Here is a 14,494-nt window from a genome sequence, read left to right as displayed (position 1 = left end):
AGACATACTGAGATTTAAAGAAAAATACTTCCTTCTTGATTTTCCAGATATGGAGGGATAAAAAAAAGTTTAGTTTCTTAAAAAAAATTTTAAAACTTGTTTTTGTTTTATTTATGTATACAATTTTTTACTTTATTTATTTTTTAGATGTGATCCCCTGCCCACCCACAATTAATTGATTTTCACATTAATTTTTCACGAGGTTTTATTTATCACACATTATTCACATGATGTCAAAATGTGTATTTTTTTGTTTTTTCTGTAAGGACTGACTTGTAAAATTATAAGAACAAATAAAATAAAATAAAATAATTACATTATATATATATATATATATATATATATATATATATATATATATATATATATATATATATATAAGAGAGAGATTATTTAGTCTTCTCAATTTAGTATCCTCAATATATGTTTCTCCTAACCTATTATTTATTTATTTATTTATTTTAAATATTATGGATACATTTAAATGACTTGGTTACCAAGAGTACAAAATGTAGATTACAGTTTACTTCAGCTGTTTAATATTTACAGCAAGTTTTCACATGAACATGGTGTCACAATGTCCACATCATTGAGCAGGACAGATCAGCTGATCCAATCACAGCCGACTGACGTAGCAGGAGCTGTTACCTGATTGGATAACTGCAGCTCCTATACAGTGCAGCTTCTAGAACATCTTTCCAGAACAGTCACTACATGAGCGCAAATCAAACACGCCTTGATGTCACCGCAGTTGCTAACTTTTGCAGTAAGGTCATACGGCCGCCATACTGGAAGTGGCAAGATTTAAATTTTAATCGTGAGACACTGCAAATGCTGTTTTGTGTTACCCCGTTCAAAAATGCTTTGTTTGATGTGCCAGAAATATCTTCATATTATCGGTGATTTTAAGTTTTGATTTATTATTAGTCTTTTTTTTTTTTTTAATATATATGTATAGATCTGAGTCGTAAATATTTTAATACTAGGCATTATAAAACAGTAAAATCAACAAGTTAGCCCTGTCCCAACCTTACAAAGTCTCTCATAAAATTTCACTTGCGAAAAGTTATATATTTTCCTACTCTTTAGACTTTTTAATCCAAATTAAACCAAAACGTGTTAGCTTTTCGTATAAAATATATATTATATTAATGCTTTAACCTAAGTCTATTAAGCCAACTTTGAAGTGTTGCCCTATCAAATATGGCGGCGCTAGCGTCGTGTCTAGCGTTCTACCTTTCCATGGACGTCTGAGAACTCCGAGAACGAGACGTCTTTTGAAGACTTTCCCAGTTTTTCTTTTCGCTATTATTTCAACATGTATTAAACTAACATCTCATCATACATTTGCATTTTGGCGGTTGGGACTCTTTTGTTTCTTAATAGGAATCAGGATGAATGAGCTGTACTACGTAGAACGCACGCACGATTTTCCGGGATATCGGACTTCCGGGTCGTGTTCAGCCAATCAGAGGCTTCCACATGCGGACGCAGAAACGGAGCGTATGCGTCTCAGTCGACAAGCCAAGAGAGATAGAGAAGCGAGAGTGGCTCACGCTGTTGTGCTGGTAACCGGTATTTTGCTGCTCTTGGGAATGAGCTGAAGATTTTTTTTTAATTCATGACTGCGGCTCACCGTGAATAGTTTTAGGCGTGTTTATATGACGTTTTGACGTCTAAATGATCCTGCTGTAGGTCCTTGTTCCTGACACCGGTTCGGCTAAAACTTAGCGGGTTGCAGTGAAGTAACGTTAGCATAGCGTATAGCATAGTGTGTGAGTGTGCGCCGCACCGGACACTGATAGCTATAACTTGCTAATTTGCGTCTTAATTATCGTCTTTCTTAACTACTGTACTCTACTTATTGCTCATGTATTCAGTTTAGTTCCTTCGCTGAGAATTAAAAGAAGAGTAATAGCTATTAGTGTGTGTTTTTGTTAAAAAAAAAAAAAAAAAAACGCCGGCCGACCATTATGGAGAACGCTCATACCAAAACGGTGGAAGAGGTTTACAGCTATTTCAGCGTGAATGAAAGCACCGGACTCGGCCTCGACCAGGTGAAACGACAGCGAGAGAATTGGGGACCAAACGGTGAGTGAGCGACTCAAAACGGCTAACTTTTAAACAGTCCAGCACCTCATTTTAATACGATGGTAAGCTAGCGGGGAGGAACGCTAGACACGTAAATTAGCACTGTCATGTCTCAACAGCTAAATGATATTTTTGAGGAACCTGTTTTTTTTGGAGCTGGTATGAAAAGAAATAAATGAAACACTGAAATCAATCAGCTAGCGTTGCTGTGGGAAACGTGCTGAGGCCTCGCGGCAACCGTTAAGACGAAATGAAAGCGGCTGACGTCATCGCGGGCTCAGCAGAGCCAGCCGCGGTCTGTTCAATATCAAGCCGTCAAACAGTGTTTTCAAATAGCAAGGCTGCCTTAAAACGAGTAGTTTATTTTGGAGCTTTGTTGTTTTTATGTGTATAGAAATAAAATAAATTCCTGTGCTCAAATTATATGCATCACGCGTTGTTGTCTGATTTTAAAATGAATTTTTTAAAAATTAGGTAGGAAAAAAGGTTAATAAATAACAACTGTCATGCATCTTAACATATTCATCTTCTTCTCTGTCTTTGGTGTGAATCCTCGCTCGGCGTACAGAACTGCCAGCAGAAGAAGGTAATCCTGTTGTTTCCTTGCATCTTCTCTTCTATGCATATCTATATCTGCAGCAATTCTAACCCAAACCCTATTCATATGCATCTACTTGTTTGACAGGTAAATCCTTGTGGGTGTTGGTGATCGAGCAGTTTGAGGATCTCTTAGTCAGGATTCTTCTTCTAGCAGCGTGTATATCATTTGTAAGTACTGTTTTAAATGCGTCGGAAAAAAACTTAAGTGTGTATTGTGCGTGGACAGGCGAAAAGTCAGCTGGCTTTACATTCTGTAATTGGTGGGCGTGAGCTACATTTATCTCGGTTGCACAACTAAGGAATAAAATGCTCATGAGCTGTTTATAGGAAAATCAGCCACGACAGGGTGGTGCAATGAAGCCCGGGTTGCCAACCTGCATAATTTTACTATGATCGCACATCACAAAGCGTAGATTCCTCTTATGCAACAATATGCAGACATTACAATTTTCTTTATTAAAGAACGATGTGTTATAATTTTTTTTCCTCCAAAATCCGTTTATTGTGAAGGAATCCTTTTCCCTCCGAGTCTTCGTTCATAAATGTTAGTCTCCTTACGAAAAAAGCTTCACCTGAGAAATGTTAGTTAAATAACAGTGTATTCTTATGCTTAAAATGTATGAACATGTTATTACTATAGAAATGATAATGTATTAGAGTGCATTCATTTAAAAAAAAAAAAAAACCCTGTCAAAGCCATGCAGTTATAGAAAATGAATTCGCACCGTCCGACCAATCAGAATCAAGAAGTCAACTCTGTTGTGGTATAAATAATTATATTTAACGGTTGAGAAGATGATAATGCGTTTTATAAAGTTGTCAGTTTTAACATTAATAACCTGTCGTAAACGTGTTAAGTGATGATAGTGTGGAGATTACAGTGTAATGAGAGCTTCAGCTGTGGCAAGTCGGAATGACCAGCATGGTGTGTTTAAGAGCGGTTGGAATGTTGTGAACAGTGTGGTTAATTTATGACCGTGATCCTGTGTGTGTGACCTCAGTAACCTTACACTACCAGTTTCCTTTTGCAACCTGTTATCATGAGGAATGCTTTGAGAAGACAAGGAAGTAAAAGCGAGAGTGCTGCGTTTACCCTAGTAACTGTTCCATCATACCAGAGTGAGTGAGTGAACGAGCTGATGAGAGCCTGGAATCTGGTCTGTAAATCAGTAGCGCGGTCTTACCAACTCACTTGTACTGTAGTGTTCCTTTAACACTAGGCGTCCTAAGAGATTTTTTGTCATACGGTAAGCAGTTTGTGTCCTATCGCTGCCTGCTATGTTTACTAAAGGGTGTATGACTGCAGTCCTCCTGAGAGCTTGGTTGGCCTTTTCTCTGAATCGACGCATTGATGTGATGCACGGAGTAGCGTTCCGTCTGATTGTTTCGGCTTAGTCACTCTTTTAAGTCATTCATGAAAAGGAGTGAAGTGTTGTTTGTTCGTTTTTATACACACTTATTTGTAGCTGACCTAAGGGGATATTATGTAAGCCATTTATCTGTCAAATTGCACGTACACGTAAATAAAGATGCTCAGTTTTTTAATTGTTTGCTGCTAATGGTGGATAATTAGTCCACAGAGAGTTATTGTGCATCAGTAGAAGTAAAATCACACATGTGCGCACACTCCGTGTAGTGTTTTTATTCTGTGGCTAAAATGGTGCTGATTTTTTTTAACGTATTAAAAGCAGTCTTTATTTAATTTTCATTTTTGTAAATTTATTTATTTATTTATTTATTTATTAGAGATAAAGTGTGTTGTGTTGAGCTGAGTGAATTTACTGATTTATTAACGCTGATTGAGATTGCATTATACCAACGTTGTACTAAGCTAGAAAAAGAAAATACACGTTGCATGGAAGTTTGCATAAAATCAAACTCTCATATTGGTCAATATATATTCATGTGCACATTTGTTTCTTTAGATTTGCGTAAGAACTGTTAGTCTTAACCTAATAGGAGCTAAATCCAGCATGTTGTTTGCATCATGCTAACTGGTGGTCAGAAGCATCCAGTTTTGCACGGAGTAAAATTTGGATAGCGAGCACGGTTGTAAATTCCATTAAAGGACATTGAAAATGCATAGCCTGGAAAGTCGAAAAGTTGCTATTTTAATTCTTGGCTTGGCGTGTGTGGGTATATATTTATGCGTCCACAGGAAACAACTGCTGCTGTTTCTCAGCAACCGGCCCAAGACGTTGGTGTTGGGACATTTTTATCTGCCTGAGTACGTTTGTGTGCTTTGATGATAATGTGTTGGTTAATTATGAACCTGAATAGTGCTGGTAGCTTTCACTAAATAATACCAGATCTATCTTAAATAGTCATTCGGCCATTGTGTAGGATGCTGAAGATTGAGGATGAATGATTAGACATTAGCTGCATTACTGGATCTCCAAAACGGTCATCTGTCTCCTGTTCTTAATGCATAATGAGCTTTAACGTCTACATACGTTGAAATGCTGCAGCGTGTGCAAGATGAGCAGGAGAGCACGTGGTAAACGTAACTCGCCTCATTCACTCACTCGTAACAGGCTCACGGAGAGCACTGTATTCTGACTGTGGTTCAAGATACAGCAAGACATCAGTTGGTCCTAAATTTCTGTCAGGGTGCATTCACAACTGTTAGTGCTGAGAATGAGCGCATAATTAACGCTGTTGGTTGGTTTGCTGGTTGTTTGGCACATAAATAGTTAAAAGGAAAGGAAAGCAAATCTTTGCCAAGTGTGTGTAGTTGCAAGTTTAAAACTGTTTATGGATCGCGTTTGTTTTTTTGTCAGAATGAGGACTATGCAAACTGTACGTGGTTCACTTTTCTAGTTGATTTGATTCGGAGTTGAATCACTTTCTCACTGCAATCGAATCTCATATATTCGTAGCACGAGTCTTCAAAAATGCACAGCAGTTTGCTGTATATTTCAGTCAAAGTATGAGGAATGACAGCAACTTATGTCTACAAAAACACACAGCAAGTTTGGTTCACGTCTACAGTTGAGTCGATTCAGAGTTGAATTACTTTGGCGCTAGAGTTGACTTGGAATCAGACTTGAAAAAACACCAGGGTTCAGTTCAAACTGGTTAAACCGTGCATATAGAGTTTTTTGCAAAATGACTCCAGTTCCTGATGTGATCCTGGACGTGTAATTGGCTTTTTGTTTTGATGTTTGAAGCAGAACATGAGTGAGTGCTATGATGAGTACATAGTATGAATAATAATAATAATTTGGCACTTATTTCTTTTCCTCTGTAGGTACTGGCCTGGTTTGAAGAGGGAGAAGAGACCATTACGGCTTTTGTGGAGCCTTTTGTAATACTGTTAATTCTTATAGCCAACGCCATCGTAGGGGTCTGGCAGGTAAGTTTACCTTTTTCTTTTCCTGTTTATTATATGATGAAACAACCGGCGTCAGATTTTTTTTGTTTGCACAAAATAAGTAGTGCTATATTGCAAATACAGCAAATGAATATGGGATTTTAAACGTGAGTCAGAAATGGCGAACCTGTGTAAAGCAGCACTGGAATCATCTTTTAAATTGAAGTTTAAGGCAACGTGCTTGCAGTTGATGAGACACTTGGATTTCATACGTTGATCTATAATGCACATTTTAATTTTAGTTTATATTAGTGCTGGGTCATATAAATGTACTTGTTATTGTTCCTGATGAAAACACATTTGATACCACAATTTGCTGTCCACTCGGTTCATCTAAGGAATAAAATACCTGGGGTGGCACTTATTGGAAAATTATACGTCAATGTGAATTTACTGTGATTACACAAATGATAACTTATTTAAATGAATACGTTAAACGTAAATTCATTATTTGTACGTGGAACAACTTTCAGAGCTGCTGTTATGGGAAATTTACATCATCTTGACCAATCAGATTCAGTTCTACATGTGCCTTTTATAACTAGCTTTTCTCAGTTTGTGCTCTCAAACAGCTGGGTGTTTTTTTTTTGTTTTGTTTTGTTTTGCTTTGTTTTTTTTTAAATGCAGGATTTTTGGCTTCGTAAGAAACCCACTTCTGTGAACAATTTTGTTTAATAGTTTTTGACGTCACTTTGGTATGCAATGAATGTGCTTTTGTGTGTTTGTTCCTTTTTCCTCAATGAAACTGCCCCTGTTGTGAAATGAAAGCACATGGTGATCTCCTTTCTGCTCGTCTTAAGATAGCCCAGCCTTCCCGTCGTAGAAGTGAAGGTTTTTTTTTTTTGCTCGCTCCACCACCTCCCAATTGCCCTGAAGCCAGTGTCCCAGTTTCAGTGGTTTTATTTTGGTCACTGGGCTCGTGTGAGAAACTCCATCCTTAACCCTGAAAATGATGAGAAAAATGCTTAGGGCATTCAGTCTTTCATGCACCGTGGAGGTTTTTCTGAACCATGTTTTTCTTTTATGGATATGGAAATGCTCACTTAATTCTCATTTCCTTTGCTCAGTAACTATGCTCACGCTAGCAAGCAAACATTCATTTTCTATGTATGTGTTCTGTGTAAATGAGGCACTAAAGGTAACTATTAATTAGTTCATATTTACTGGTCTTGTCTTCTCCTGTCATACAAAGACACAGAGGCTTGGAAGGAGTGGCGTGTACCGCTATTAACATTTCTCATCGCAGTTAAAGAAACGCTGCACAGAGATAAATTACAAGTGACTTGTGTGCTAGTTTGAAAGCAGGGTAAGGGTTAAAGTCTTTAAGGTGTGTTCTTAGCCTGGGTTCACTCTCGAGACCTGCCAGCTAATTATCTTTAGTCCCTGTTTGGGCTCCTTTTCAGTCAGCAGCATGTTCCTGGGCAGTGCTGCTTAGCACACCTGCCCTGGCGCTTGTACTGCAGATTTACACACCCATTAAACATCCAGAGTAAATAACAGAGGCCGTTTCTCAGCAGCCAACCCAGGGAGCATCCACTAAGGGACAAAGTCGATATTGTTATATTCATATCTTCTATCTGCTTTGTGTGTTCAGGGTGAATGACTGTTTTCTTTTTTTTTCCTCTCTCTTCCCCCTTTTTTTTTTTTTTTTTTTTCTTTTCTTTTCTTTTTTTTTTTTTTTTTAAAAAAGCCTGTGTTTCTGTATGGTCACAGAGTGGAAGACTATTCACCATAAAGCTTATGAAGTGACTTTAAGTAGTTTTTGACAAAGCACAGACACCTGCAAGGTCATTGTGTCAAGAAATAACTTCCTAAAGACATTTGGAAGAAAGCTTGAGAGGAACCGAGACTCAAAAAAGGGAACCCGGAAACCCACCCTCTTCGGATTGATGCAACACTAGTCAGTAGGAACAGTTAGTTATTCAGAGAATTTTCTTTTTTTTTTTTTTTTTTTTTTTTTTTTTTTTTGTTTGTTTGTTTGTTTGTTCGAGGCTTTATTTATTTATTTTTATTGCGGATGTTTCAAGAGATTTGAGTATGGGAAAATGTGTTGTTAACTTTCACAAGTCTTTTGATTTTAACCCAAACTGCAGCTCACAGCAACCCCAATATACAAGCTAATTCTTTTTACCATGTGAAAACACTGCAGCTTCTTTTTATTTTAAAAACCTGTCAGTCACTGTTTTTAATAAATATTACCCCAACTAGTCAGAGTCTGTAGTTAGTAAGCCATTCCAGAAAACACTCCAGAAGGTTCTGGCTGTTTTTTTTTTTTTTGTTTTGTTTTTTTTTTTTTTCTTTTCTTTTTCTTTTTCCATTTATTCTTCAGTTTTTTGTTATTGTATTTCCTTTGATCTTGGCTCAGTATGCTATTACCCGCATCGGGTTTTTGCATGTCATTTTCATCAGAACGCGTACGTCCGGATTTTCCCGGTACCGTGAGTGTCTGAGTTAATTTTATCCGATGCGAAAGGAAAACAGTTCTTTGTTTTGAGGACAGAAGTATGTCATGTGTGAAATGATTGCAATTTAAGTGATTTCTAATTTCCCCACTGGTGGACCAACAATAAAATTATTAGCTGGGCAGTTAAATCTGAAGTAAAATCTCCAGTGTGCAGCCTTGTTGCCGGAAATTGGTACATAAAAATAACGTAATAAATGGCTTTTTTGCATTCCAGTCATCTGAATGAAGCCAACAGAGGCATCTGGCCAAAAAATGGCTGCCACACAAGCTGGTGTGTAACTTTGGGATTGTGAACAAAGAGGTTGAAACTTTTTAAATCGTATTTGCTGGTGCACTGGGACATTTTTAGGGGCATAAAATTATTTCTCATGATTGAATGGTGCACCTCGTTGCTGTATTGTCTCTCCCTTTACTTAAGGTTAATGTCTAACTATTTTTGGTGCGTTGCTTTTGTTGGCATTGATCATAAATGAGGCCCAGATTTATGATGGCAGTAGTGTAAAGTTTCTCAAAGTACTGGGCTGTGAGATAAGCACTAGGTGATTATACTCTCAATTTCATTGCTTAGCCACCACACCCACAGAGTTCCTCCTGAATGTACAACATGTATTGTTCTTTTATTCAGTGATGTCAGTGTTTAATTTTTATTTTTTAAATAATGCTTGCAGGAGCGAAATGCAGAAAATGCCATCGAGGCCCTCAAGGAATACGAGCCTGAAATGGGAAAAGTGTATCGGCAGGACAGGAAGAGTGTGCAGAGGATCAAAGCCAGAGACATTGTTCCTGGAGATATTGTGGAAGTGGCCGGTAAGAATATCTCCTTTTCAGCGTCTGTTGGAATTAAACACACCAGCCAGCGTGTGCGCGATTGTGACTGTGTTAACAGTCTTATCGTTGTAAACAATGGCTGACCGAAGTCATCGTGCTGCCCAGATGGTCTCTGTAATTTCTGTGAGCGATCGAGTTACCGATGGTTCGGTTTTGTATTTTCCCCTGTTGTTCGCTGTGTTGATCCCGCAAAGTCAGGGCGTGTGTGCAGGTTTTTAGATGAAAACGTGCCTAGACATGTGAGAAAGACGAGAGATGAGCAAAGCTCTGCGTCACTGCCGCTTTGCATTGGCTGCTGTAATAAATGCTGCTTTGTCTGAAAAGGCAGAGGAATCCGCTTATCCACAAATCCACTGTATCTACTTCAAACCCCGACAGAGTTAACCTTTCTGTACCCCCTCATCCTTAATGTCAGTGGGGTCAACTGTTTAAGGATTATTTACAACGCCCCTTGCTCCACGTTGGGCTGTGTTGCACCATGTTCCCTTTTACTTAAGTCATTGAGATGATGAGTGATTTGTTGTCTTGGTGGCTTCTCGTAGTATGATAAGAAGAAGAAGAAGAAGAAAGAAAGAAATAATAGCACTCAAGGTCGCTTTATAAAAAATTACTTCACTGAAGATTTTGAGTGATCAAACTGGTATAGTTTTATCCTAAAATGGCTCTTGATATCCATGATATTGTCAAATTGCTAAAATATGTCCATGGTTGGATATAGTACTGTAACTTTTTTTTTTCTTTCTTCAAAGGCACCTCTGCTTTTTTGAAAAAGTGCTTATACTGAAGATGTTTGATTAAATGTACGCCAAAATCGAGATAAATTTTGTGATGTATTTTTGGTGATCTACAGTATGATAATGAGTCTTTATTTATCACATACATATGCACAGTGAAATTCTTTTCTTCGCATACCCAGCATGTCAGGGAGTTGGGGTCAGAGCGCAGGGTCAGCCATGATACTGCACCCCTGGAGCAGAGAGGATTAAAGGCCTTGCTCAAGGGCCCAACAGTGGCAGCTTAGCAGTGCTGGGGCTTGAACTCCCGACCTTCTGACCAGTAACCCAGAGCCTTAACCATCAAGCCACCACTGCCCCCAGCCAAGCCACCACTGCCCCCAGTGTCCTATATCTTGGAAATAAAGCTGACATTCAAACATGTTTAATAAATACGGAGTAATTAGGGTTACCATATATTTTAATGTGTTTTTTTTAATTTATTGGTTGATCATGGTATACAGAGCAAAGAGAGACATGCACACACATTATAACTGAAGTGGTACAAATTCTAGCTGTGCTTCTTAAAACTAGATAGCAGTCTTTGCTAGTATGTCTGGTTGTGCCTGGTTACACGAGCACAGTGAAACATAATACATGATTTCGCTAACCTCTGCCAAGAAAGCCTCAGTTTTGACCACATGAACATTTAGTGTGGTTTTTGCATGAGGGTGTCTGCTACCACTTGAGGTATGAAATCAAAAATGTGTGAAATGTGTAGTCTTTTACAACCAACTAGGAAAAACCAGAAACACCCCCTCACCTCAGAATTCTGAATGGTCAATTCCTGACGATCTGTTCAACCCTGGGTTCAGGGAGTGACGTCAAATCGACATGGCTGCTTGCAGTATTAACAGTAAACCAAGTAGCACTTATCTGGACTTGTTTATACAGTATAACTCATTTGTTCACTTTAGATCGATCTGGATCAATCTTACATTATAGCTTGTGCACACAGTGGTCGAAAATTGACGCACTTCAATGGCAGGTCCAAATGCGGCATGACTGACACCCTTGAAGCCCCACCCCTTCTAACCATCAAAAAATTCGTAATGTCTTGTCCTTATTTTCCTGCTTGACAGATGCATCCTTGCTTTGTCAAGAGGTAAAAGAAGGGTTTGAGTTCCTTAATGTAAAATAAAATGCATCCATGTTTGACTTTAGGCGTTAGTGTGCAAATACACGGGAAGTGGCAGCTCCCCCCCGTCCTAAACAAACATCTCACAAATAAGAATCTATGACTCGGCAGTACTACTTTTCTATTTATTTATTTATTTATTTTTTTAAATAAAGTAGATTAAGGAATCCAAAGAGATCTGAAACTGCAGCAATTAATTCTGACAGTGTATCGTTCTAGAGGGGTGAATACACATGCGTTTTTGGCTTGCGGCGATATAAAGCACATTTCATTCACACAGGCACGGTGGCATTTTTAAGCTTCTGTACACACTGTGGGATTGGTAATCATTACACTGCTGAACTTTCTCCCTTTCTGGATCACTGTTGCATATAAAACATTACAGCAGTGCTTGCAAAGTGATGCTCCTGTAGCAGTACCAGATGAGCACAGGTTACTCCCAGGTATATGAGGAGGAACCGCTTAGCATGAGTCAGATATTATATCCAAAGGATACGTGTTCTGCAAGCTTGAAGAAAAGTTGAAGCTCTGCTTCTTTTCAACGACCTTGTCTCCTCTCTCTCTCTCTCTCTCTCTCTCTCTCTCTCTTTGTCTCTGTCTCTCTCTACTGTTTGGTCACCTTCCTTCTGCGTCATCTTTGCCTTCTCTGGGTGTTTGTCTGCAGTGAGAAGGAGACACAACGGCAAGATTTGAGAGCGAGAATTGATTCTCTGACCCCCCCTGCAGTCAGGCAGTGTGGCGTTAACCCATACTGTTGCAGATTGAGACTAATTCAGAGGACAAACAGGAAAAACCAAGATGACTGGCAGAAGCAGAGGGGAAAGGGTGCAGCATGAGGGGAATATTAAGTAGCTGTAACATTGAATACATTCACACACAAACACACTAAAGGATCTATGTGTGCGTGTGCATGCTCTTCTTGGCTTAAAGTGTGTCTATCAAACATTTCAGTGAGTCAATGTCTGGGATCAGTTCCACTGTTTATAATATTGAATTTTATAAAGGACAAAAGCTGATTTGAAATGTAACACACCTCCTGCGTCACAGATGTCCATTTCATCTAGCAGTCCTGCTGCAGATGGTGCCACGGGATTTTTAAATCGCCTGTGACCTTGCAGCTTTTTCATCATGGCTGTATGCAAGGAGAGTCGGCCCCCTTTCACATTTTCTCTGGACGAGTATGAACAACGGGCATATTCTGTTTTCAAGCTGTACTTGTGTATTGTGGTCCTCCAGAGAAGAATTAACTATGACATTGCTCGTCTCCGTCAAGTTGTCAGACCTCTCGGCATGCTCATCCCCAGCATCAGCAGCTTATGGTACTAATGTCATCTCTGAATAGCTGAAAAGAGAAACTGCATCTTCTTTTTTTTATTTTTTTTTTTTTTTTTTTTTTTTTTTTTTTTTTAAAACCCGCCCCTCCTACTCTAATGGAATGAGTCATCGGCTGAGGATCGGCCTGCATCTTTTGTTTCTCCTACTCTTCCCCGGCGGCATGACCTTGGAAGGTGATGATGAAAAGGAAGCCCAGCAGACCCCTCCCTAACGTGTGCTCTTCGAGCCTCCCACAGAGCTGTATTTCTCAGCTGACTCTCAGACGCTTGCTAGCTGTTGCCATGTAACGTAATGCCGGTCTTGGTAACTCGGGTTGCTCACACCTGATCCACTGTTTGGCCTGGGAAGTTTCTCTGTCTCCAGTCAGCTGCAAGGCTGCTGCCATTACTGACCTTTCAGCACTGCATAACTCATCATCCAGTCCCCTGAGATAGCACTCTAGTGTTCATAGTTTACACCATGGTAGTTTACACCATGCCTGTAGTGTATATGGGGGGCCGCTGTATAGTTTCCTGCTTTGAATATAGAAGCCTCTTTTACCTTCCTTTTTACCTCTGACCTTGAGGTGGTACTTTTGGACACCATGAAAATGGTCAGTTTGGCTGATCAAACTCTGAACACCTTTCCTAAATACCTGTATTTAGCCGTAACTGTAAAAATACTGGTACTCAAATACCAAACAAGATGATGACACACTAAAATCTGTAAATGAATTTCATTTAATGCCTTGTGGCCAATGAAGTTCAAAGTTTGTCATGACTCAAAATGGAGCAGTGCATCAGTTTTGCTCGAAATGAATTGGAGTATGTAGTGTACTGAAAAGTGTTACCAAATTCTCAGTCATTGAGAGTGTAATGTACTGTAAACCAGGGTTAGGAACAAAGAAGGTAACATTGATCAATTCTGGTTGTTTTGGTATTGTTATTAGAGCTGCAACAACTAATCGATAATAACTGATTATGAAAATCATTGTCAGCGAATCTCATTATCGACTAGTTGGTCTGCGCGCGGTACATTTACTCATTACGTTACTTCTGTTCAGAAAACGCGCTTCGGAGAGTAAATTCTAAAGTTGTGTCCCAAATTAAGTACTGTACAATTACAATATGCACTCTGCACTACCGTCTAGTGTGTGGATTTTAGGAAGGTAATATCATCTCAAATATAACACTAGTGGGTTTATTTTTTATTAAAAAAAAACTAACCGGAAGTATAAGCCACAACGGCACATGACGTAAATACGTATGCCAGCATTAGCAGACACCCAAAGTCACTGATAATGACTTTCTTCAGTTTACTTTCTGTCAGTGTTCCGTTTTATTCCCAACATGACCTCAGTCACTATCAGATGGAGGCAAAATCATCAGGTGACTGAGGAAGAAAGTGTGTAACCTCCAAGTCCTCGAAGGGGAGCATTTTAAACACCCTGGAAATCAAACTGATGCACAAGGACAAAGTTATGTTTATATCCAAAATGTTCCACTGTGTCGAAGGGGCAGGGAAAGCTGGTGCAAGCTGCTTAAAAGGTTGCAGTGTAAATTCTCTCGTTTATTATAACAGAAGTGATCTATTAGTAACGAGGCCGTGTTGCTGATCACGCACTCTGTAGACGCGCTTATAGTGTGAGTGCGAGTAAGATGTGTAATATCTAATTAAAATACTATGATCAAAAGTAAACACAAGTAAAATAATATTCCTAAAGGCAGTGATTAACAGAAACCACAAGGTGCAGTGGAAGTGAGTTTCACTTTATATATATAATATAAAATTTATTTTATAGTATTCATTTTATAGTATTTATGCATTATTTTTATGGATCCACAAAAGGCAACGAATTAAACTACAGTCCTAAATTAATAATATATATTCTGGTGTGTGTATTAGGTTCTTTT

General features: G+C 38.8%; 1 protein-coding gene across 2 annotated transcripts in view; it reads left to right on the top strand.

The window, feature by feature from the left end:
* Window positions 1-1,320: 1,320 nt before the first annotated feature.
* atp2a2b (ATPase sarcoplasmic/endoplasmic reticulum Ca2+ transporting 2b) overlaps window positions 1,321-14,494 on the top strand; it is a 32,121-nt gene continuing 18,947 nt past the window's right edge. The window contains exons 1-5 of one of the 2 annotated variants that reach the window (XM_053687951.1): window positions 1,321-2,091; window positions 2,660-2,677; window positions 2,777-2,859; window positions 5,942-6,046; window positions 9,197-9,335. In XM_053687951.1, coding sequence (XP_053543926.1) covers window positions 1,974-2,091; window positions 2,660-2,677; window positions 2,777-2,859; window positions 5,942-6,046; window positions 9,197-9,335 — 463 coding nt within the window. In that variant the 5' untranslated portion in view covers window positions 1,321-1,973. The remainder of the gene's footprint in view (window positions 2,092-2,659; window positions 2,678-2,776; window positions 2,860-5,941; window positions 6,047-9,196; window positions 9,336-14,494) is intronic. The other variant, XM_017492439.3, reaches the window with a different exon arrangement.

The sequence above is a fragment of the Ictalurus punctatus genome, chromosome 18 (genome assembly GCF_001660625.3).
Source record: "Ictalurus punctatus breed USDA103 chromosome 18, Coco_2.0, whole genome shotgun sequence".
Classification (NCBI taxonomy): domain Eukaryota; kingdom Metazoa; phylum Chordata; class Actinopteri; order Siluriformes; family Ictaluridae; genus Ictalurus; species Ictalurus punctatus.
The sequence above is the reverse complement of the archived record's forward strand: the minus strand, read 5'-3'. Positions and strand labels throughout refer to the sequence as shown.